The sequence below is a fragment of the Poeciliopsis prolifica genome, unplaced genomic scaffold (genome assembly GCF_027474105.1).
Source record: "Poeciliopsis prolifica strain line A6 unplaced genomic scaffold, Auburn_PproV2 SCAFFOLD050, whole genome shotgun sequence".
Taxonomy (NCBI): domain Eukaryota; kingdom Metazoa; phylum Chordata; class Actinopteri; order Cyprinodontiformes; family Poeciliidae; genus Poeciliopsis; species Poeciliopsis prolifica.
In genome coordinates this window covers 2526571-2551116 of record NW_026562425.1, presented here as the reverse complement: position 1 = coordinate 2551116, position 24546 = coordinate 2526571, and the positions used below count along the sequence as shown (strand labels likewise).

General features: G+C 36.2%; 1 protein-coding gene across 4 annotated transcripts in view; it reads right to left on the bottom strand.

The window, feature by feature from the left end:
- The window catches only part of LOC129378105 (netrin-G1-like), a 60128-nt gene that overhangs the window by 14966 nt on the left and 20616 nt on the right, over positions 1 to 24546 (bottom strand). For all 4 annotated transcript variants that reach the window (XM_055058400.1, XM_055058399.1, XM_055058401.1 and 1 more), the window contains exons 3-4: positions 19050 to 19693; positions 954 to 1126 (exon numbers count right to left, since the gene is read on the bottom strand). In XM_055058400.1, the coding sequence (XP_054914375.1) occupies positions 954 to 1126; positions 19050 to 19693 (817 nt within the window). The remainder of the gene's footprint in view (positions 1 to 953; positions 1127 to 19049; positions 19694 to 24546) is intronic.

Genomic DNA, 24546 nt, shown 5'->3' with positions numbered 1-24546 from the left:
AGTCTGAGTGTGATTGATGGTGCAAAAACCTTCCTCTTGGCTCTGATTGGTTGTGTCTGACCAGAAATGGTTGATTTCTGCAAATGGCAGTAGGATTACTGTGAGGAGTCAGAAACACTTGACATTTTTTACTAATTATTTATTTGAACAAATATGTAAAAAATGTATTTTTCTAAAAATTACCTATTGTAGCTTTAAAGCTTCACTTAAAGTCTTCAAAAACATTTTTCTGTCCTACTTCTGTCTCACATAGCCACTTTTTTTTTTTTTTTTTTTTACCACCAGTGATCTTAAAATCTTTCTTCAAAAAGAGAATAAACTGACCTGTGTCAGTTTTTGTTCACTGGTGCCTTAGGTGTAAATAAAATGATTAATTTTTTGGGGACGGTAACTTAATTAGAGGCTGTGGTCTTACACTTGAACATGGTGTGATAGCAAAGAATTAAAATCTGAAAAGATTTTTTTACAAAACCTTTCTTGTTCTAGTTCAGGTAGAATTACTGAAATGAAATATTCTCGATGTGCCATTAATTTCCTCAACTACTTTACTGTAACAGAAGCTTATTATGCCCTGACCCTGATCATCTGGGCTAAACCGTGTAAATGAATAATAACCTTAGAGGATATAAACGTCTGCATTTAAACAAAGCAAAGAAAGATTATCGAGCAAGTTAGATTTAATAACAAAGTATGAAAGAATGTCCTTTTATGTAGAGCACAAAACTGTCTGGTTTTAATGGTAAATAGCCTACAGAGTTTGTCTTGTAAGACGTGACTTGGAGTCCCTCATGCATTATGGCTTTGGAGAAAACTTTGACATTTTATTGGTTAGATATTTCATTGTCAGTTATTAGTATCGATAATAAGAAAGACTGTGAATGATGTGTATTCAGCTAGTAAATTAGTTGCATAAACAGTTTTTATCCTGCTGAAAATAGATATTTTCTACTTACATATATTTGCGGTTCCTTTGGGTATGGGGAGGTAGGAGCCCACACTCCAGGCTCTTCCATGGTAGTGCCTCTTGCAGCGGCTACAGTCGGGCCCTGTTGTGTTGTGTTCACACTCACAGCCCAGCTTCCCCTTGTCAAACACACAGCTGTTGGCATGCAGGTTGCACTTGCACCTGAGACAAAGGAAAAGCAACAAAAGACCAAGAGTTGAATAGGCATTGAGCTGAATCCACTGAATCAATACGTTTCTGTGGGGAATATACAGAGTCGGCGCTCACGGCAATTTTTATTTGTGCCTTTCAAATTTCTTTGACATGGGTAAATTGAAATCCTGGCAGGCTATCTGACTTGGATCACGCCTCCTCAAAGCTTCATTATACTCTCTTTAAAAACAGAAAACAAGACTTCATTTGTTGGCGCCCCTGTGGAGAGAACAGCATTGCAAATAAGGTCACTTTTGCCACTGTGAAAGCTAAATAAAAGACGCTCTGTTAGATTCACTAATTGAGCTTAAAACACGGCCTGTTAGAAAGATGATAGAGGGGAAAAAAGCTGTGTGTCCTGGGAATTCTCTTTGTTCTTTATCCTTAAAGTTGCATTGTTCGTTGAAGACAGCCTTCAGCCTGGAAACTCAGATGGCGAGGCTGGTTTATTAGACTGAACTGCAGCAGAGCTGACAGACGCTCCTGCCAGGAGAAGAGAGAAGGCCTGACAGTTTTCTACAACGTCTTGGCCGAGTGAGAGAGCCATGCTTCCAGGCTTAGGTGAAAACAAGATAGCTGCGGTTTCATTTGGAGTGACTTCAACCATCGGAATAAGCAGAGAGCAAATTACAGAGAATATAACCTTTCTCCACCGTGACTTGTGTTCACTCCCATGGAAAAGCTTTATCAGAGGCAGAGAGGGCTGTGCTTGTTGCAATAAGAAAGATTACAGTTCATATTCCAAATATGTATTCCAAATATAGCTCTCTGTGTTTACAGCTACTCCCAGTTGGGTAAAAGGTTACAACTTGTGACTTCAGCTTCTTGCGAGGTGGGAGGAAAGTGAATCAGTTGGGAGGAGAGCATGAAGTGGATCTGACACTGTAAACCTCCCAGGAGGCTCGGGCAGCTCACGGTTTCACGTAAAGTCCATGTTTGTTTTTACAAAGTGCTTCCGAGGGAAGACTCTTCCCGTTTTAGACTGATCAGGCTTTTTTTATTTGTTTTTGCCAGCAGTGAACATGAGACAGAATAATGACAGCAGCAGCCCAAAATATAGCTTTCTAATTGACTTCCTGGCCTCACTGTTAGATCCATCTTTATTAATGGAGGACAGGGATGTAGCTGGACACTTGATTCATGGTTTTGGTGTAGATGGTAGTAAAATGAAGAAAATCCAGAAGGTTCTGTCCCTCTTCAATTGTTTGGAACAGAAAATTAGCCCTGCAAAACAGACTCATCAGTGAGGAGCTACCAAGCTACCAGCTACCAAGGCTGGTATCACTTTAAAATTTAAATAGCTTTGGAAATATTCTCTAGAATGAGAATCTAATGCTCTTTGTTCAACCTATACATGGTAAGTGACATTAGGATATATTAAGCCTTAAACAGGTTTCAAAGCTACTGAAATTGCTGTATGTGATTCATTGTATGGAATATAAATAAGTGAACCTTAAGAAAAAGTGTGTTATATATTTTTAAATCTTTAAAGTTTGGTTCAGTAAGCCTGTTTGGTTATTGGCACTATGATACAACACATTAATTTACTAAAGGCCCAAGCAAAAATACTTTTAACAACAACAACAACAAATCCTACTTTCCTATTTCTGCTTTCATTTTCAAAATCTATTGCTCTAGTGCAGCATCAGAGGTGCTTCAGGGAGTTGATATCTTTTCATCCGTTCAATAGGCTTTTCTCTTGCATGATTCGCTGAACAATACTTCCTTTGTTCTCCAGAATCTTCTCATTTACAAATGCGTCTGTGTGTGCAATGCCAGCTGCAAAGCAGCGAAGAAAACCCTCCAAAGGGTCATTTCCACTGTCCAAAAGATCACTGCATTCCTTGTTTCATCTCTGGATTATGTTTTACTATTTCTATCAACTAAAAAAAGAAAATGACTTAAGCCGACCTCAGAGGCTTATCCCACCTTTAATGATACAATTCAGCAACTCCCCATTGCTACAGAAATAGAAAGTAGATGCTATAGGTCAAAGGTATCCATTTTTTTAGGATGAGATTTTGAATGACAAATTTAGATAATCTAAAATGGAAAATTTTGTGTGCAACACAGAGTGTGTTTTCTTTTAATATCAATGATTTTCTGCCTTCATTTTAATAATATAGTGAGTAGAGTGATATGCATCCACTGAATTTTGCCTCAAAAATAAACTTGGCCATACTCATTCATTAACCTTTGCTACAAACAGCAAGGGCTTTCAAGGAAAGTTATCACTGCTGTTGACAAAAGAAATAGAAACCACTTCATCCAAATTTTATGAAAAAAAACAACAAAAAATCAAACAAACAACAGTTTTTATTAAGGTGTCCCAAGATAGTTTTTTCCAGAATTACATTTTGAGATTGAAATGTTTGCCAAAACTTCTTCACAGAACATCTTAGCTCAGTCAGAAAGGATAGAAACCCTTCACCGATGGTCAGTTTAGTAGAAATGCCATTTTCAAGTTTTGCCAAAGATTCTGAATTGAATTTTGACCTGCCAAATTGATGAAAGCATATTCCACTAAACCTGCTTTTTATTCCCCTAAAGCCTAAACCCTGACCAGAAAGCAGGCCCTGTTTGGTCTGCTTCCTGTTCTTCATGATGTTTTTTTTGTTCACTGATATTCTTGAAATTAATTTTAGAAGTATTAGATTAAATATAAGTTTGAACATGAGAGGAGTGATCAAATTTTATGATGCTGGGTAATAAAAAAAAAATGTTTTAGAAGAACAACATTAAAGTCATGAATAACACACATCAAGCGCCATAATGGATAAGATTCATAAGCAGCATGGATTCTTACCTTAACAAAATACTCTTGTTACCCCACATTCCCCATTGTCCTTAACTTTTTAATCAATTAAAGTCCCCGCTCCATAAAATTAATGACTGGGTGTAGCTCCTCCGCCATGCAGACAGCAGCGACTCCCCGAAGTCAAGAGCGATGAGATTTGACCTTCCACTTAATTAAAAACCAGCAGAATCTGGATCATCGGGCCCAACCGGCGTGGCAAGCCGGCAGATAGAGGAGAGGATGTGGACTCAGGGGAGCTCTGGAATGCAATGCTTTTGCCGCCGGCATTGTCATATTGAAATCGGAGAACTTTTTTTGTGTGGCTGCTGATATTGGTCACAAGAAGGGAGACATCCCTTGCCTCTTCTTTTGCTATCAATGCTATTCATTATTCAGACTCCAGCGATCGTGTAAATCCCAGTAAAACTGCCTATTTTAATAAAGTCTGAACACCTGTTTAAAAGACTCACAGTTTAGGTTTAGCAAGGATTTTATTAGATACAAAAAAAATGTTTGTGATCACTTAATCTTTCTAAAAAAACACAATTTATCCAAAAGTAAATGAGCCAAAACTCATTTAATGGTTTCAACTGACTGGCACAAATTAAATTTAGTTCATAATAATATTGTATTGCAAAAAAAAAGTGTACTCTTTTGGTTTTTTTTTTACAACTTGTGATGCTATGTTCAGTTTGTTTTATTTGGGATTTTAACAGACAAAACAACTCAAAGTAGCACATAATTATGAAGTTTGAGGATAATCTGTAGTTTTTAAATATTTTCAGAAAAATATCAAATTTAGTGTAACCAATGTATCCGCCAATGCCTCCTTCATGGATAAAAAGTCCTTTGTGCAAATTAAACTGCCGGGCTGAGCTAAGCGATAACTCTTGTGGAGTGATAGCAATAAACAGCGTTATTGGGGGAGTCTATCGTCAGAACAAAGTAGTTATACACTCTACAAAGGAAGAGGAGCAACCAGACAGATACTTTGGTTATTGTAAATAATAATTTGCTCTTAATAACTCCCCTGGTTACATAATGGTTATATAAATAAATTTTAAAAAAAGAAAGTCACGAGATGTCTTGCACTTTGGTACTTTGGTACTCTGGGATGTTGTGGACATACAGAGAAAGATGCTGCTGTCAAAATGTACAGTTTTGGCCTAAATACAAAAGTGTTGTGTAGTGTGTATTACCACTGCACATCATCCGAACACAACGCCCCAAAGCTGAAACATTCCACTTTTTATGCTCTGTCCAGGTTATATGGGGGTGGATTTCTTTGACTGATGAAAATCCAGGATTTCATCGTTTTTCATGGGGACCAATAGGAGTGCTTAAATGGACTGGCACAATCCACGGAATACGACAGCCTTTATTTTTTCATTTAACATCCACCAGGAGCAGCTGCCAGGTGGTTGGTTTGGAGTGAGAGGCGGCAAACTGTGTGGCAGAGCAGGTAGAATAAGGACCAAAAAGAAAAACAGTTCCTTTCTATTTCAATTTTAAAAACTTCTTGAAGTAAACAGGAGATGTTTAACCTAGTAATCACATTGTTTAATCATCTTAGGGAAAATTAAGATGCAATGCAACTTGTTTTTCTTATCCTGCAAGTTTTTGTGCTACAAATGCAAAGCTGGACAATCTGAGGTGACATTTGTGTTGAGTTTGTGAAGATATTTTGAAGAAGACAGCAGCAAAGATGTCCTTTGTCTTCTGCTGCCTACCAGCTAGCTGTTAGCTACTTAGCGGCGTGTTAAATGGCTCCCAATGTCAAACACAATGTTTCGTCCTTGTGACAGATAATAAACTCCCTGATTTAAGACCAGAGAACAAGCATTTGAAGAAAACTTTCTTAGTGCTAACCTTTGGGTTACTCGCTCACTGAGCTCCCAGGAAAACACAGATGTGCTTGATTTAAAAAATATGTTTTCTTAAATTATATTGGACACGAATGCCACTAATATACTGCAAATAAAATATTTAGAAATTACTGAATAAACTCTTTCTTGACACAATATTTTTATTAATTTAAGTTCACAACGTCAGACACAGTTTGGATTTTCAAAACCTTTAATGTAAAATAATGTTTGCTGCAATAATAAGGGGTAGCAGAGGGTGACATTTATATGAGAAATCCCACAAGTACAGTTAAGTCGGAAAAACAAGCAGTGAAAGATCTTTGTAATAATTTTGTTAATATTTGTGAATAAAGGAATATAAGCTTTCTATCTTCACATTTCAGCTAAGTTGACATAGGAAGTGTTGCATTTTATTTACATACAGACATACTAAATTTTACTTGTTTTCTTTTTTATCTCCCTCAAAAATTTTTTATGGAAATTCATTCTTATCTTTACAATAATGGAACAAAAATATTTTATTTACCCAATCTTCCTCAGAGATGAATCACACATGATGACAGAGTGCTCTCATTTTTTTTACTATATCTTTATGGATAAAGACAAATAGGTAAGAGTAACAGTTAAATAAAAGAATTACGTTATATTAACTGAAATGTGCTGCCGCAAACTTTTTACCTGAAAGTTACTATATTTATAGAGACAATTGCTTTTAAAAAAAAACTAATATGGCCATTTTGACGTTGACAGCATTTTTTTTCTTTAGAGATTCAACCCATGGTCGCTTCTCTGACTGATAAGAATGAGTGAAACAGCTTCCCTCAGGTCCGTATCTCACCCACTCCCTCGAACAAGTCACCCATGGTCAGAGCTTGTAATGTGCTTCCATGCTGAATAAATACATACTGAGTTTTCCTGAAACTTCTCTCAACCAGACACTTCGCAAAGGCTCAGATATGCTAAGCAGTGATTGCTTTGAAAGATATGAAGAGATCAAGGCTGGTGAGCACAACTTTAACCTTGCTGCAAGTTTTAGAGTGTCAGTGTGTTTCCTTGGACAAACTAGAGTAACTTGCCAACTCCTACAGGATAAGGGAATGACGCTTTTGTCTCAAAAAGAAAGCAAAAGCACTGTAGCACATGAAAGCCATGGAGGCAACAAAACCAGTTTCAGAATTAAAAGATGCAGAAGTAAGCTGGCTTGCTTCTGCAATTTTTTTTTCCATTAGCAACATCAGTATAATTTTATGAGTCAGAACATTTCTCTGTTTATCAAGAGTTTTTCTTTCATATATATGTCCTTGTTTAAATGTTTTTATGATGTAAATAAATGCTCTGAAAACATACTTACATCCTTGCAATGTCTTCCCCCCCCATACTTTAACTTATGTGATGGAGCTCATAAAAACAAAGCCAAAACCTACCAAGACAAGAACAACAAAAACAAAAACAATAGCAAAGTCTTACTTGTTGAATCATGAATTAATGCAATCCACCATATTTAACCACACTGGTAATGAATAACCAATCAAGGAATCAACTCAATAGTATCTAAAAAATGTCTGAAGTCATCACACACTGCCCTGATCTGAAGAAATTCAGGACAAAAGTGCTCTAAAAAGAGATCGATGACATGTTCATCTTTCCCATCTTTTGTATGGATTCATGATTCCAGCAAAATGCATTTTGAGTCATTGTCCAATGAAAGCCACTTTTTCATTAATAACATAATTACTGTACAAAAACATTGTTCTCTAAGCTTATATAAAGCTGTATGACGGGTAAAAGAGGAACTTTTTGTGTAAGTTCCTCTTACGAAAAAGTTTCAAACATGGATGATTTAAATGGTTCTTTGAATGGAACAAATCCTTTGTTCATGTACTACTCCCACCAATTTATTTTTTCCATTAGCAGCATCAGTATAATTTTATGAGTCAGAACATTTCTCTGTTTATCAAGAGTTTATCTTTCATATATATGTCCTTGTTTCATATAGATTGCACAGTGGAGCTTGATTTGCATTTCTAAATTTGTTGGTAGGTTCACTTAATTTTCTTTGAGAAACAAACAGAGAATTTGCTTTTCTCTGAATCTTTTGAAAGGCGTGTCTCCCAAACATCCACCTTTCTGTTTCAGTCCCGTTTGCTATATTCTGGACCCAATGAGGACGATCAGTATCCTAACACCAACACAAACGATTCCTGATTCTCTCTATAAACCTCTCCAAAGTTTTCTGGTTAAAAAATTATATTATCTGAATTATCTGTATGGTTACAACCATGACATTTTTAAAGTTTTATCAATAGACATTATTTACCCTAATCACAGAAATGTCCTGTGAGGTTAAATACATTTTCTTTAAAAAAAAAATCCACTAGATCTTTTTCATACTGAGTCATGTTGTACCTAAAGGGTTTTATTTCAATCAACACAAAGTAGTGTATAGGAATAAATCTATACATGCATTATTCTTGAACAAATAAAAATTTTAAAAATGGGATGTGCATTTACCTTTATCTCTCTTTAATCCCCTAAATACATTCCAAATGTCTCAAAAAGACTGTGTGAATTCCATCTCTGTATAAATACCTTTGAAGATATTAGAGGTTTATTAATCAAACAGCCTGAAATAGAGCAGACAGATCAGGGATTGAACTCTGGAGAGGTTCTATGAGTAGTCAGGTTACTAAACAATATCCCACGAACCATGAAGATTTTGTTGAGAAGTGTTCAATCCATCAGCCAATTATATGAAGAGCAATACATCAGCCAAACCTTCCAAGAGATGACCGAATGGCTCATGGCAACTGTTAACTGAATGTGCCACAAATCTAGCCTCAGGAAAATTGGCAAGAAGAAACCAGAAAGAAAGAAATTCTTCCATCAGGTGTCCTATAGGGAACTACAGACATGTCATATTACGCTAAACCCCCCACAACACATCATGTCCAAGGTAAAATATGGTGGTGCAGCAGAAGCCTGAATAAACAAGCGTCTCACATAAGTATAAAAACTTTGTGTTCGTTTTCTTCCAGTTCACAGTTATGCACTCTTTTGTATTAGTCTATGTAAACTACAGTTAGTTTTTGTCAGTTATGGTGCCTGTTTGATACTTTCCATCATCAAAGGTCTGTATGAAGAAAAGAAATAAACCCAACTTCCACCAAAGGCTTGACAGCTCCTCTTTGCATTGCCTCCTTTAACATTGCAGATGGCGTCGAGACGAGAGGGGAGAGTCACCTCATTACAGCAAGGTCTGTTACCGTGAAATTGAAGAGTCCGATTAGGTTTGTTTTTGTCGCTCCGTGTTGTGGCCAATTTTATCATCCTTGGTGGTGTAACGCAGTATCAAACAAATTGTTTCAGTCCCCCATCGACATATAAAGTAGCCCCGCCAGAGCTTGCCAAATTATTGTAGAAATATTAGGAATGGATCACAAGTTAATTCCCCCCGCTCCAATTTTCTACCGCAGCAAAATGCAACCTAAATTTGCATAGCTCCGGGCCCTGCCCTCGAAAGCCTGTGATTTGTTTCAATGACAGGAGCTATTATTGAGTAGTGCCTTGATGTAGTCGTACAGTATTCCAATGTCTAAGACCCTAATCCTTCCCCAGCGATCACAGTGGAGGGTTGTATTATTTGCGAGGTGATGTAGGCAGCTGAGAAGGGAAGGGAACCCTGGAGAAATCAGCAAGAAAAAGAAATAGTATGCTAAGATGAAATTCTCAATGCAACCCTGCCTACTACAGATTCTTCAGCAGCAAGATTGAAAATACAAGCCGCATGGAAAGTATTTCAAATTCAGAACACGATGGGAATAAGTTTGTCACTTCATTAGAGAGTAAACACCCTCGTAAACTCATGGAGGGGCGTACAGTACTAACCGTTAACAAGCCCCAACAAGCTTGTCTGCTTCACTTTGAGAAAACCTTGATCACAGAACAAATGCAGCCAATGAACAACTTGATGATTTTACAATTCATGGCTGCTTCCTCTTCAAAGACAGCTTATGTTGATGTACTTTCTCTGGCACCCATATATTATTTACAAAGAAAGTCCATCCCTTAATGAGCACTAATTAAACACTGGAGACTGGGAGATGACTGGCAGAAAACACCACAATATGTGACAGACATCTGGATAAGATAAGTGATCAGATGACGGAGGAGCTGCAGAGAAAACTTATGGTGGAAGCAAAGCAACACTGCAGTCATGTGAACCTGCACTTGAACCTGACTTTGAAACTCTGTCAATCAAGCTGGCTACAGCTGTTACGGTTCATAGGGCACGAGCTTAGAGGATTGTGTATGTGTGTGCTGCATGTGAGAACCTGAATATGAGCCAAAAAGAGGTGTGTGTGTAGGAGTGTGTGTGTGTACAGTTTGTGTTTTCCTTCTGCGGTGATAAAAAGGGCAAGTCTGACAGAGGAAAGAAGAGTGAAACCTGTGCTACGTCTCATATTCATTATTTCAGAATAAAGTCTGAGATCTCTTTGTTTTAAAGGTTTTTAAAATCCAATTTCAGTCACGCAGCTAATAAATTAATAAACACTAACGCCACAAAACTGTATCGAACTTGGACACTTAATATCTGGTTTTACATTTTGTTTTGTTCTGAAATATTAAAACAAATTTTCAAAATACACATACGATTTGCTTAAACAATTTGAACCCACTTAAAACCTCCTCTCTGGACAGTTTGCATGCATTTTACTATAAAAGAAAGCCTCTTCTTCTACAAAGAATATAGCAGTGAGAATTAGGTTTAAAGCTTTTTAGTGAAAAATACTAAATTTCCAAGTACCATTATTTTCAACAAAATTCCATTTTAACTGCTTGTCTTACAGTCCTTATAGATGTTAATACCAAGGTCTAAAATGTTACAGTTTCAAAACCTTTTTGTTATGCAATTTCTATTGTTTAAAATCCTTCTAATGAGATTTCAGAGAAAGTGTCAAATTAATCTATTGCTATCTGTTGCTAAGTAGTCAGCTGGCTGAAAGCAGGCTAAAGCTTTTTCCCAATGCTTAAAATAAAACAAATTTGGATATTTAAATATAAATATTCCTGCTACAAAAAATTATGGGTATTCATATTGTGGCAAGGAAAGGAGCAACTCCTATTTCTTTCATGAAGCTGACCAGATTTTTAAGGAGGTGATGAGCAGAGCTGCTTATTTTTAATTAACTAACTGGATCTACTTAGCTGAGCCAGCAGACCAGCTAATTAATATTTAACCAATAGGTTGTCATAACGCATATTATATATGATGAAAAAAAACTTACCTGATCAACTATTTTAGCAACCGTACACATATTTGTTCCTTTTCTGTCAACTCATATATTTTTGCCTCAAATATTTGTGTCTATTTTGTGGCCACTTGGTATTTCTGCTCAAGAGTATATGCCATGGGAGCCGTCCCGTACATTCTTGGCCTGAGATTTCTTTTTTTCTACAGTGTCTGAGCCAAATGGAGGAGTGAGAATCCAAACACTACATCTAAGACATTGCTCATATTTTGCAAAATGAGCTTCCATAACTCTCCATATATGAAGTTCTGAAAAAAAAAAAGATGCAGAAGATATGATAAATTATTTTCATAAGAAGAAACGCAACAAAAATAAAAGAATACTGCCATATATTACAAGTCAAATCCAAGTTTTACCAACCATTGAAGAAAACTCTAAGTTTTCTTAGATTGTCTACAAATTTTCTGGTAAAATTGGTGTGCAATTTTTTTTATCAGAAAAAAACTGTCCATACATATTATAAGTTTAGTATATAAACTTATAATAAAAATACTTATTTCTATAAGAATTTATTTAATAAAGCAATGTGTCCATTTTGTAATTAAATTCTGAATCCATATTCAGAATTTAATATGGATTCCATCATGGTTCTAAACTACATTTTCATTCTTAAGGATAGAAACTGAATTAAATCATTTTGTATTTCTCTAGCAAATATTGCTCTTTTGTGGTAATTTCTGTCATCAAAAAAGGAAATAATTTTTTGTTTGGCTCAGACGGAGCGTCTTACTCTGTCCTTCCAGAACCCCAGAAGACGTTCATACGAAGGCCATGTGAACAACTCAGACACACTGGATGTTATGGTTACACATCATTGTTTCAAAAACCCTATAATTCAACATTTTGCATTACTTTGCAAAGCCAGGTTAAATCCCAATTCTTCTCAAAGGCTTTGGTGTGGGAATAAAACTCAGCTAAGCATGAACAAAATTTCCATCATGGTTCTAAACAACATCCTTTACAAACACTCAGGAGGAATATTGATCGCTGTCCTCTTGCTGCATTCTGTCTTGCATTATAAACTAACAAGCTTGAAAGGAAGAATAAGGAAGACCTGCAAAGACAGGATGGAGGGTAACGCATCCAGATTGAAGGTTTTATAAATGTCAGTGGTTAAAACAAGGGAAAGAAATGCTGGAGGACATTATGCAGGAGAGGTGCTGATTGTCACTGAGTTTTCTGAAATCCCAGAGTGGATCCTGTGAATATGTAAATACCCTCAGCATCTAGACACCATGTATAACTATGTGAGGTGTTAAGGACATAATGTAAATTCTCTGGCGAAGCTAAGTAGAAATTTAGGTTTTCTTTAAAGTGCAACATTGAGCTGAAATCTGTAAGGTAGTGCTCTTTGGCTATTGGGAAAGCCATCACAGTGGGAAATGCAAATTGTGTGGCCTGAGGCAAACATTGAAAGCATAAAAACACAAGTAAAATGTTTCAAACTCTATCTGAAACCATTTTTTTTTAAATATATTTAAAGTTTACCATGTATTCCTAAGAGGGAAATTCCAGATGGAATAATGTTTTTGGTCTTTAGGTGTAACTCCTCTTAAACATTTGATTGTAACAAGTCAGCAGAGAATAAAACAGCCTTGAATATATTCAAGCCTGGAGTTATGTTGACATTAGATACTCAGTCATTTTTGTAGCACATAAATATATTTATTTTTTCTAGTACTTTCTATTGTAGCTTTGTAGAAAGATGGTAAAATGTGTAAGACATGTTACAAAAAATAATAAAGTGACATAATAACCTTTACTATTACAATTTATTAGACACACGAGGCTTTAGTTACGGGATAACAATTTCAAACGTTATAAAATGCATATTTAGTTTTCATGACAAATAAATGGCCATATAATAAAACTTTCTAATTTTACAGCTCCATTGCATGATTGCTACTTCTAAATTTTGAATTCTGATATCGGTGTTATAATGTTGGTTAAATTAGATAATATCATCTAGCAGTAGAAACAGTTGCTCAATAACTGTATATAACATATTACAGATTTGTAATATATATGCACCATACATATTTCCTTTTACGGTTTAGGCATCCTAACGTTATGTAAACCATAAAACAAAATTAGAAAATACTTTGTCCTTCCAAAAGTTTAATGTTGTCAATTCATTTTCATGTTAAAGGAGCTTGGCGCCTAATAATAAATTGCTTAACTTCTCCTTCAGATGAATTAGCCTTTCTGTTAAACTTTTTAATTAATTCTTAATCAGGACAATGATTTTGACATAACATGCAAAATTGTGTATGCATTTAACCATATTTAACACACATAATGAATTAGTATTAAGTACCAATTATGAGTACAAGTCCACTTTTGCATATATTTTTTCTATACTTGTATGGCATTTATAATTTTACCCTAATTTTTGCGTTATAATAATTATGTTGAGTATTTCTAAAAGCTCTTTACATTATTCCATCTTGTGTAACAATACCTCAATTTTTTGAGGTATTGTTACACAATACATAAATACCACCTAAAAGACAAAGTGGGAAGAGAGAGAGAAAAAAAGGACAGATTTGTAAAGAAAAAAAAGGAGAAAAATGACATTGGGGTGGGGCGAGATAAATAGCACATTAGCACTTATAGATTAACTGCCTCTTATTCCCAGGCCCTGCTGCAGCCCTGCAGATGTGCAGCACTGACCGCACAACTACCCGGCAGCGGTCATGTCTTAATTAACAAGCCGACATCTGATCAATAATTGAGGAACAATGAAGGGGGGATGTGAACGCAGTGACAGACTGCATGGTTCAAGGTTTTTGGTTTTCTGTTGATGTGAAATAACACCAGAAATCAATAGCGCAGGCAGCCCCAACGCACACTGACTTCCTACACAACATTTAAAAAAAAAAGAAAAAAAAAGGATTATCCCAACTGGATTCTTTTGCTCTCTTTTTGCCATAAAATATACATCTGAAAATGTATGAAACATTTGCACCCAAATTGCACAGAGTGACTTGTGAGAGCATGGGGAATTATAGATCAAAAAGACATTTTCTAAATAACAGGAGACATTTTCTCATGTTGCTTTACTATATAATTGGAGATTATTTTTAAAATTCTGAACTTTTGTGGCTAATTTCTCATCTTTGTGCAGCCAAAACTGATTCCAGCCAATTTCAGCCAGTCTCCTGCTGTACAAGGAAAAACTCATTGAAAAATAAATGTCTAGCTTTCTTACACCACAGTTTTCATTAATTATTTGTATTAAAAGCACATCTTAAATCACAGACAAAATGGTTATGTAGTTCACATTTGATAAGGATTTATTATTATATTAATGATTAAAAAAGGTTAACATTATTAAAACAGCTGTTTATGTGTGAATTTTCTTGGTAATATGACCCCTAAAATAATAGGCATTTACAAAAAAGGGATAACATATTGAAATAAATTGTTTTATAGCAGAGAGAAGTTGAAAGCTTGTAATGTTGAGAACAATTTTGCAGTGAGTCCCTCAGCTTGTTAGCTGTTTGAAAGTCTTTCTGTATTTTGTTTTCCAGCTTCCTTAATGAACTGCACACATTGCTCATATCATGCTGTATCAAATTGATTTTGTGTAACATTTTGATCCCTGCTCTGACTGTCATGATCCACCAGTCGTGATTTTGTTCTCTCTTGAGATTGTAGTTTCGTGTTTTAGTCTTATTAGTGTTTCTCCATATTAGTTTATTCTGTTCCCTGCATTTTGTTTTAGTTTCTTTTGTTAGTGTTAGTTCTTAGCTTCTGGTTAGGTAGATTATGTGTGTTTGATTCAGTTTCTCCTGTGCCCATTATTCAGCCTTCACTCAGTCCCTGCCTAGATTCTCCCCCAGATGCTCTTCATTACGTTGATTGCATTTAATTGGTTTGTAGGCCACAGTCTGTGGCTTCTCCGCAGTATTTGAGTGCTAGTCTTGAGTTTTCTTTCTGTAGTGAAAGCTTCCACACTAAAAAGTCACAATGTATATCATGTGTTAATTGTTTTAAAAAGAACAACAGCATATTTGAGTTTTACCTGAGCTATCAGTCAGGAGCTGAACGAGTTGAAAATCAGCTGATTCCAGTCACTGGATATTTTCTAAATGCATCTTTTACCTCAACATTAAAACGTTTGTATTGTAGCAGCACCATCAAAAAAAATCTGTTGAAAATTGCTATAATATCAACTCATAATTAAGACAAATTTTCTTCATAACAGTGTCTGCACCAAATGGCAGATTGAACACATTGATTGCATGAGCATGACTGCAATTTCATACAGTATATCAACTTGTCTGAACAAGATAAGCAGTTTTTGATGGTGACAAAACCTTATCTTAAAAATGTTGACATTTTTTGGCTCATATCAATCATTAAGGGCAAGTTCTTCGGGTGTTTATGTGACGTGAGACGACACAAGTAAAGAATAATAAAGTCTGAGAGACTTGCAGAAAAGCTGTTTTTCACTCAGTCTAAGGAACAAATGTGTATTTTTGAACTCATTCTTCTAAATACCCACTGTTCTTAAAGCTTGGAAGACCTGAAAGCTAAAGAACCTTATTAAATTCATAAGACCTGAACCGGGATCAAACACATTTTGATTGAAAAGTGAAAACGAGTGTAGATTTCAGCTTAATATGACAAAACTTTAAGCGAATGTGCACAAAGTGGACATTCGCGAAGCTTCAGAGATGTGTCACCTCTGCTACAATAAATCTAAAAATACTGAAGAGATACAGAACCGGATTACTAAGAGCTCTACACTCATTCAAAGAGGTCAATACAGATGAAAAGGGCAATTTTGTTTGGTTAGTTGCTTTGTGCAATAGAGGCTTTTTAAAAAAGAAGAACAACATGCATAGGTCATTGTTAGGCAGAAACACAAAATCTAGTTTGATCTTAAAGCCATCTAGTTTAACTTTTGTGTCTTTCAGATACTGGAAAATGACAGCGAGAACATCTGCACTGCATGGTTCTGAATGTGTTACCCAAAGCTCCACGCTAATATAAAAGCGTGTGACTGCTAGGATAAAGCTGTGAGGATGCAGTGTTACTTTATAAACCTTGTCAACACAGTGTTTAATTATCCATCCAACACAGAGTCATTTGCTTTTCCTTAAAACCAAAGGCCTGTGTGCTGCCCTTTTCTGCACAGTTGCCTGGCAGCCCGGAGGTTTATCCCCTTCTGCGTGGAATTTGCATGTGTGTATCTGTGGGTTCTCTCTTACGGTCTAAAAACATGCACATTTTAAACTTCAATAGCTATATTCATAAAAATGTTGGCTGTGTTTTTAGTCTCCCTGATGCTGTTCATTCACTGAAGTTCTCTAACAAATCTTAGAGACCTTTCAGAACAAAGAGTAAAGTGACCTGAATGAAATGAATGACAGACTTAGTTCTAATTGTAAATGTTTTATTCTTCTTCATAATTTTACTACTAGAAATACAAATCTGAAAAGTGAGTTTACTTGGATACTCTTGAATAGAATCCATTGCAACCAAATGTCTTCAGGAAGTCTCTAAACCAAATAGCATCCAACTGTGTGAAATTTAATCTCAGCATATCTCAGTTTAAATCCAACTGTTCTCTGAATGCCTCAGGGGATTGTTAAAGGACCGTGAACCAACATAATGAAGACCAAGAAACAAAGCAGACACTTCAGGGATAAAGTTGTGGAAAAGTTTAAAATGTAGTTAGACTATAAAACAGGAGGTTATTTCATCGTCATAAAATACCTTTGATCAAAGTATAATGAGTCAAAATGGCCTAAATAAAGTAAATTCATATCTATTTATGGACTGAGATTGAACAGATTTTTAAATCCATTCAAGATGTGTAAGACTGATATGGACACATCCTAAATAACTGGCAACTCAACAGGCTGCGAAACAGGGCTTTGCTAAGTACTGACTCAGTGAATGCATATCATGTTAAACTTTTCTTGGTCTGTATTTATCTTTATCTGTTGTATAATCAACTCGGATCAGCTTCCATTTCTCTGGTGAAGAAAAAAATTCCTGCAGATTGATGCTGTCATCTTTAAATTATTTTTATTTAGAAGAGGGTGACCTTATTGCATTTGTAAAAATAGAAAATCAGCAACAACACACAATTATGCACGACTTTGTCTGTCAAAAAAAATAAAAAAAAAAAATCCCCCAAAAAATCTATTGAAGTTTTGTGGTTGGAAAGCTACCAAATCTGAAAGTCTAATAGTGTGAGTCTGTTTATTCTGGTGCTTCTCACTTTTGCTGAAGTTTATTTAAAAAAAAAAAAAAAATCTGGTTCAAAAACAACATCCATACAAACCAGTATTTATTTTGACAACTAAAAATCTCTAAATCTCCACTGAAAAAAGTTCGCAGCTCACTTCCAAATTTTCCTTTTGCCGTCACATTGACTTTTACAACTTAATGACGTACCCCTTTCCGAACAGTCAGAGCCCTAACACCCAATTGCTAAAAGCCATCTGTAGCAAAACTGAACCTGTAAATATTCAGCTGTGTCTGCAAGGGAAAGTTTATCATTCTTTGTGGTATATTCTGGGAGTTTTCAGACAGGATGGCCATCCTGTGATAAGCCTTTCACATTCGGTGGTAGCCAGAAGGCTACTGAGGCTGCTGGAAACTCTAATCAGTCTCTGCCCACCTGCCTCCATCCTGTTCTTTCAAGTGAGTAACTGATCCACTTCTGGACAGAAATCATATGTTTATTTCCCTTTCTTTCTCGTTGCAAACTTCTGCTCGAAAATTGAATCGGATGCCCTGGGGCAGGATGGAAAATTGTGCAAAAATAACTTATTTTCCCTACACTCAACCTTTTGCTACCCTAATGAATGGCAAAATAAGATAACGGTGGGAGATGCTATTCCACGGCAGCTAGCCATCCTTTCAATTTAGAGCTCATCAATTCATGTTTGCAGTGTAAGTATCAATACTGGAAGATGGTGTGCGACTGCAGGAACATGAATCGCTCATGGAGAAAAAAATTACACTGGACTGTTAAGCAAAACTTCTCCAGACATTAGATCAAACTCATCAAATGCCATGAGGCCTTGTCAGATTGCTTTTTGCACAGCATGGCAGTTCATTTTCACCCAGTGATCTAGTCAGATAAAATGTATTATTTAAGATCATTGATTCAATCATAAATACCCTCTTTGCTGATCAGGGTACATTTGAGCCATGGTCTGGCAGCTTTAACATTGTCACATTTCACTGATGTGTCCCGGATAATTAGCATTTAATCAGCTACAAATATTCTTAATTACAAGCTTAATCTCTAACCAATTAGCCAACCTGCTATTGGTTTTACTCTAACATTGAAGTACACTGAATTCCAATTAGGGAGTAAAAACCTTAATTTACCTAGAGGCCCATCTGATGGGTCATTACCAACCCACTTACTTTCTGTATAAACTGAAGGCAGCAAGAAGCACAGATCCCATAGGACAGCAGCTGTGGAAGATTTATGGCTGGCGTGTGAGGCATTTCCATGCATCACGGGACAATGTTTCTACTTGCTGAAAATAACAGAGTCATACTGATGATTCACTAATGAGTATATGACGTTCAGCGACATTGCAAGATCCGGAAACTAAAATATGCATTGGATTCGATCTCAGTTTAGTTCACTTACTGGGTGTTCAGTGTGACATTTGTTAATATAAAATTTAATGTTGCTAGTCAGTAATTTAAAATTTAATTCAGTACAAGCACAAAGAGCATTAGCATTTTATTAGTCAGGAGTAACAAACCCACATATCCAGGTCACTTCTGACTCAAGCGTTTCTGAAGTTGTAATTTGGCCCATAAAAGTCTGGACTTATTAATCTTGTGTGATCACAGATTGTTTTAAATAAAGCTATTTATTTGAAATAAACAAAATAGTAACTACGTGCAAGTCTCAAAGACGTCTTAGTGGGTCTTACCTGCCCTGTACCTTGATGTCAGATATTGCGTAGAAGTATCTGGATAAATTGTTCTCATCCACCATGGTGGCTCCAGTAGCTGGCTTTAGTAGTCTTATCCTCAGATCTGTGATTGTGAAGAAATCTCTCAGGTTCTTAGTGGTATCCAGCTGACCGTATAGTGAAGCCATGTTGTGTAGCCGAGGTCCAGCAAATAGAGCGAAGCGGTCCTTTATCTCAAAACGTACGGTCTTGTCGTTCTTCCACACATAGCCTCGAGAGTATTCCTCAGTACAAATGATGTCCAGCAGGGTGCGCTGGGACAGGTCGTTCACTGTCTTGGGTTCCATGGTGAAAGCATCCAGGCAATCAGTGGCGTAGAACTGGTAAGGGGTCCAAGTGCGACCGTAGTCGAGCGACTTCTCCAGGACCATCTGCTCCGGCCGGCCTGACTCAAAGGTGATAACGATGTCATCAGTTAGCTCAATTGTCTTGTTCCAGGACAGCGTAATGTTGACTTGCAGAGGCTTTGGGTATTTCTTCCAAGATGTCGATTGCCAGAACGTTGTGGGATTTCGACCTTCAAAGTCAAACATCAACTCAGGAGGATGAGCCAGTTCCTCAGTTGCAGCATCGCATTCGTTGTTGCACATGTAAGGATTCTCCTGAACGAAAACACAAGAAAAACAAAAGTAAGTGAATTGTTCATAATGTTCATTTGATAAGGACAGATACAAGAAAGATAGATCAAGGTAATCCAATCTCTGTAATTTCTGTCTCACAGGGACCTGTATCACTTTTTAACACAATAATTACATAAAGAGTTAAAATAATTTCCTCTGCTTCATGTTAGTGCTGATACTGCTAAGTTTGACCTAAATGCAATTTTTACCAATGCTTTTGAGTTTAATAAATGCAATGTTGGGAAAGATTTGAGTTAAGTTTATAGAGATTAACATGGAATTAAAAAATATTTTTGACATCAGATGAAGAAAAAATTGATTTGAATGAAAATGGAATCTGTTACTTTATTGTCATGGGGTAATATTGATTCTGGGGGGTGTATATATATATTACGAATTTTAGAAGTTTGAATGGCCATGTTTAGATGTCTTTGATGAAGAAAGTGGTGAGGAACTATGAACTGTTCCTTCAGCTATCTGAAAAGAACATATGTGACGACTCAGCAAACTAATAAAAGATTGATAAGAATTGATCAGAGCAGAAGTGAAAACAACCAAAACCCGAGGCTCACGTTCAAAAACTAAAGTTTTAATTTGTCAACGTGGCATGTTTAAAAAAAGAAAACAGAAGATACATTTTTGTAGCAACAGGAAAGAATACTGAAACATAAAATTACACAAAAGTAATGACATTTTTTGTCATTTAAACTCACACTAAATATTGTTCACTGTTCCTTTGCCTTGATGGTTTACAACTCTGCTCCACACAATTTCTATTCCATTAAAACCCATGTGCATGTCATAATCTAGCAATGTCATTTCTAAGGCTGCAGGAGATGGTGACCCTCTCATTGAGATGATACTGTGGATACCGTATTCCTGATGAGCACAATTCCAGCTCCAACCTGCCCCACAAATTGCCTGTGTAATTGATATTCTTGTGTGGTATTTCAGCTGGGATAGGAATGGAATCCCGATGAGTATTTCTTATGAAACACGCAAAGGGACATGCATTTTTCATGGGCCCGTGCTTGGTTTCTGCCATAGACATCCAGCGAGTTTGGGTGTTTGTGCGATCGAGTTTACGGGTAGAGAGAGCTGCGCTCTTGATGTGTTTGTGTTTGTTTGTGACAGGGATAGAGAGCTCTGGATGCGTTTGCCCATATGTGTGCACACAAGCAGTATGTATTTATGTGTGTGTGGGTACGGACAGGGTAGCAAAGGAACGATGAAAGAGCTAGAACTGAATTGGGGGCAGAGACCGCAAGGCTCCTTTCTAAAGACATTCCTCTCACCTTTTGGTCCATGAATAATGAGGTTAAGTACCAGGAAGATTCATATCAACTGTAACATGGTTCAATAATGAGCAATGATCTGGTACTAATCTCTGAAAATGATTGAAAGAGGAGAAACTGTCAGATTGTTAAGAAATTATCTGATTCCTCTTTGCCCCCCCCCCAAAAAAAAAAAATCACATCAAATTCCCAAAAAATATTTTCACTTTTAAAAAACAAAGTGCCTAAATATCCACTCTAAAATATTACTAAGTATATATTCTAATTCTACCCAGTAGCCTAAAACTGCCTTATGAAAGTTTGAAGACTTAATAAATGCTACAAACAAATGCCTATAGTCAGATCGATCTATCTATCTATCTATCTATCTATCTATCTATCTATCTATCTATCTATCTATCTATCTATCTATCTATCTATCTATCTATCTATCTATCTATCTATCTATCTATCTATCTATCTATCTATCTATCTATCTATCTATCTATCTATCTATCTATCTATCTATCTATCTATCTATCTATCTATCTATCTATCTATCTATCTATCTATCTATCTATCTATCTATCTATCTATTGTGGATGAGTTGTTGCCTCCATCTCATGGCCTACGATGGCTTTAGGTCAGGCCCACATTACATTTTTATCTGAAAAGACTAGTGGTTGCAAAATTTTTATTTCAGAAATAAAGAAAAATATTTTAAGGTTCATCTTTCTCTGAGAAAATGACATGAAAACTATTTATAGATACACATCTCCAGAGTCTGTTTCATTTCCTATGCTGTGCTATCACCAACTTACTCTTCAGCCTGAAGAGATATAGCTGTGCTATCAAGAAGGACAAGACAGCAAGATATTGGTTCAGCTGACTCAAAGGAGCATAACATGATCCAATTAGAAGGGTAATGAGGGTTATGCTGCTAAGAGAGAATGTGAGAATAAGAAAGAGTGGGAGGTAGTGTGAATGTAAACCTTTTTAAGGAGCATCTCAGTTGCTAAAAGTATTCTCCTTTCACGCCCATGCACTCCCACAGACATTCAACACTAACCCAAAGCTTAAAAGGCCACAGTGCAGCCTGAAACCAAAAACAGAAAAAAAAGAGATTTCAAAATAGAGAGTTAAGGGGTAATAGGGAGAATGGTGAATTTATTGGTTTTGCTGAAGGGACAATAAATTGTTCTCAGTTTACTGACAATGTGTTGCTGAGGGTCATTACAGTCACTGCTTTAGGTCTCTTAGAGAAGTTGATGGTACAGAGAAGGAGGAAAAGATGGAGCTTGTGAGAAGCACTGATTTACCTGTTGTTATTCGAGAGCATGAATTTTCAGTTATCTCTTTTATTGGTTCTTTGGTTTGGTTTTGTGAACAGTGGGGTGGCTGCCTTCACATCAGCCGAGGAAGGACTCTTATTCACAGATGCTATGAAGAAGTGTGCGACAACAGCATCAGAGGATAATGGGTAAGCAATTTTCTAACAAAACAATGAGAAGAGCAGTAAATAGAAGCTCTAAGCAGCAAAGTTTCACCAAACATATCACCATGTTTGGTGAATAAAGCAGCAGAAATAAATCCCAAACATTTTCTTGTTGAGTACAGCGACTTCAAACCTTTGGGGAAGCATATCATGTATGGTGCTTATTTGCTACTCCTGAACTGCAGCATACTGTTATGCCTTTATACAGTCTAGTTTATGTGAAATGGGAGATTGAGAGAAATGTCAGCACCTTTTAGCAGATATCCTGTGGTGGTTATTTAACAACAAAAACAGTGCCCTATAAAGATCAATACCTTCCATGGTCATTTAAGACCAAGGCCTTCAGTGCTCTGCCAGGGGGCAGCTATTGAAAAACAATAAACCCTCTCAACTTGATCCTTTACCTGTGATCGTGGCTGTGGGAGAGGGGAAAAGTCAGTGGAGGATGTGAAAGAGGCAAGAATTTTGGACCAAAATGAAATATCGACCAGCTGAAAAATAGACTTGACCTTAAAAATAAAGATCTGACATGCATTGGAATGTTGCTAAAGGGTTAGCTAAGCATTTCTTACAACAAAACACCAAATTTATGACGTTATGTAACTGTTATGAAATGAACATGCTGAAATATATATAGCTATATATAAAAATTGTGTCCTACAAAGATATTTAATGTGTTTTATTAGGATTTTATGGCATAGGCCACCAGATTAGAGACCAGATCAAATTAAAAATATATTTTAAATATAACATCCTTTAAGTGGGATGTAATATTTTAATGTTATTTCTCTATTTGTGACAGTAAACAACAGAAATTGATTACGTTAATCAAGGAATTTATAATCATATGCTGTTAAACGGTGACCAAATAAAGTATTCAATAGTTACCTACAGTAATAACCAGTTAATAAAATTGCAGTACTGTAACATTGATAAAGTAATAAAGTAACTGCATCTGCATTTTTACATAGTCAGATTACATTTGCTAATGATAAAATAATCACATTTTACCAGGACAGTTTTAGGTTTACATAAAAGATAAATTTTTTACACCTTTTCTTTATTTAATTTTCATTGATTGGTTTTATATTTTTTAATTTTTCTCGTTTTTGGCGAAACCTAATTCCTCCTTGGTTTCTAGTCAGTATCATTCTTTTAATTTTGATCTATCTTTATTTTACCTGCACTCTAAAAGCCAATAGGCACATAGAAAGACAATCCATTTTATACCCAGTAATATATCTCCTTGCTATTCACACCAATTGACATACAGATCATGCCACTTATTGTGAACCTATTAATGGCCTGTGTCTTATTGGTAGTAGTGACATCTACATTCCTCCAATGACTGCTGTGTCATAGAGCCCAGCTGGTTTTATCTAAGCAACATGATCCATCCAGGGTGTCTGCTTGGTGCAGAAGACCTGAGCAGTGAATCTGCAGCTGCTTGCAGCTAATGATGTCCTGATCTGCAGCCCATAAGGTCAATCCAATATCAGGATTTGAACAAGAGGGCAGCGGCAGATACAGGAGCTGTGATTCTTAATGTCATCTACTAGAATGTAAAGCAATCTGGACACTCATCCATTCATATTGCCATGAAGGCTTTGTGGGTGTTAAGTACCTTTCATGGTACTTAACACTATGAAAGGTATTAAGAATGTAAAAATATGATACTTTTATTATGATTTAATCAGCGTACCATACTAGCTTAGTACAAAAATGAGTGTAATATTCATCATGTATACTGCATGTAATATTCAGCTCTTTACATTCATTGTGAAAGAGTAAATATTATTTTACCCCTTACAGTAAAAGGTTTTTTTTTATAGCAGTTAAATGTTTTAGATAGCCAAACTAATCAGAATATCCAATGAGGTTATCAAACACATAACTTTATTTATTAAGGGGAAACAGAAAAAGCCAATCCAAATCAACTCACAACTCAACTTGTGTGACAATATATTCCTCTCCTTCTGTGATTCCTCTGTGGCTGAGAGTAGTTGTTCCCTCCAGACCAGAGGTGTTGCTAGATTAATCAGCCCATCATCTTGACCGGCCTTACA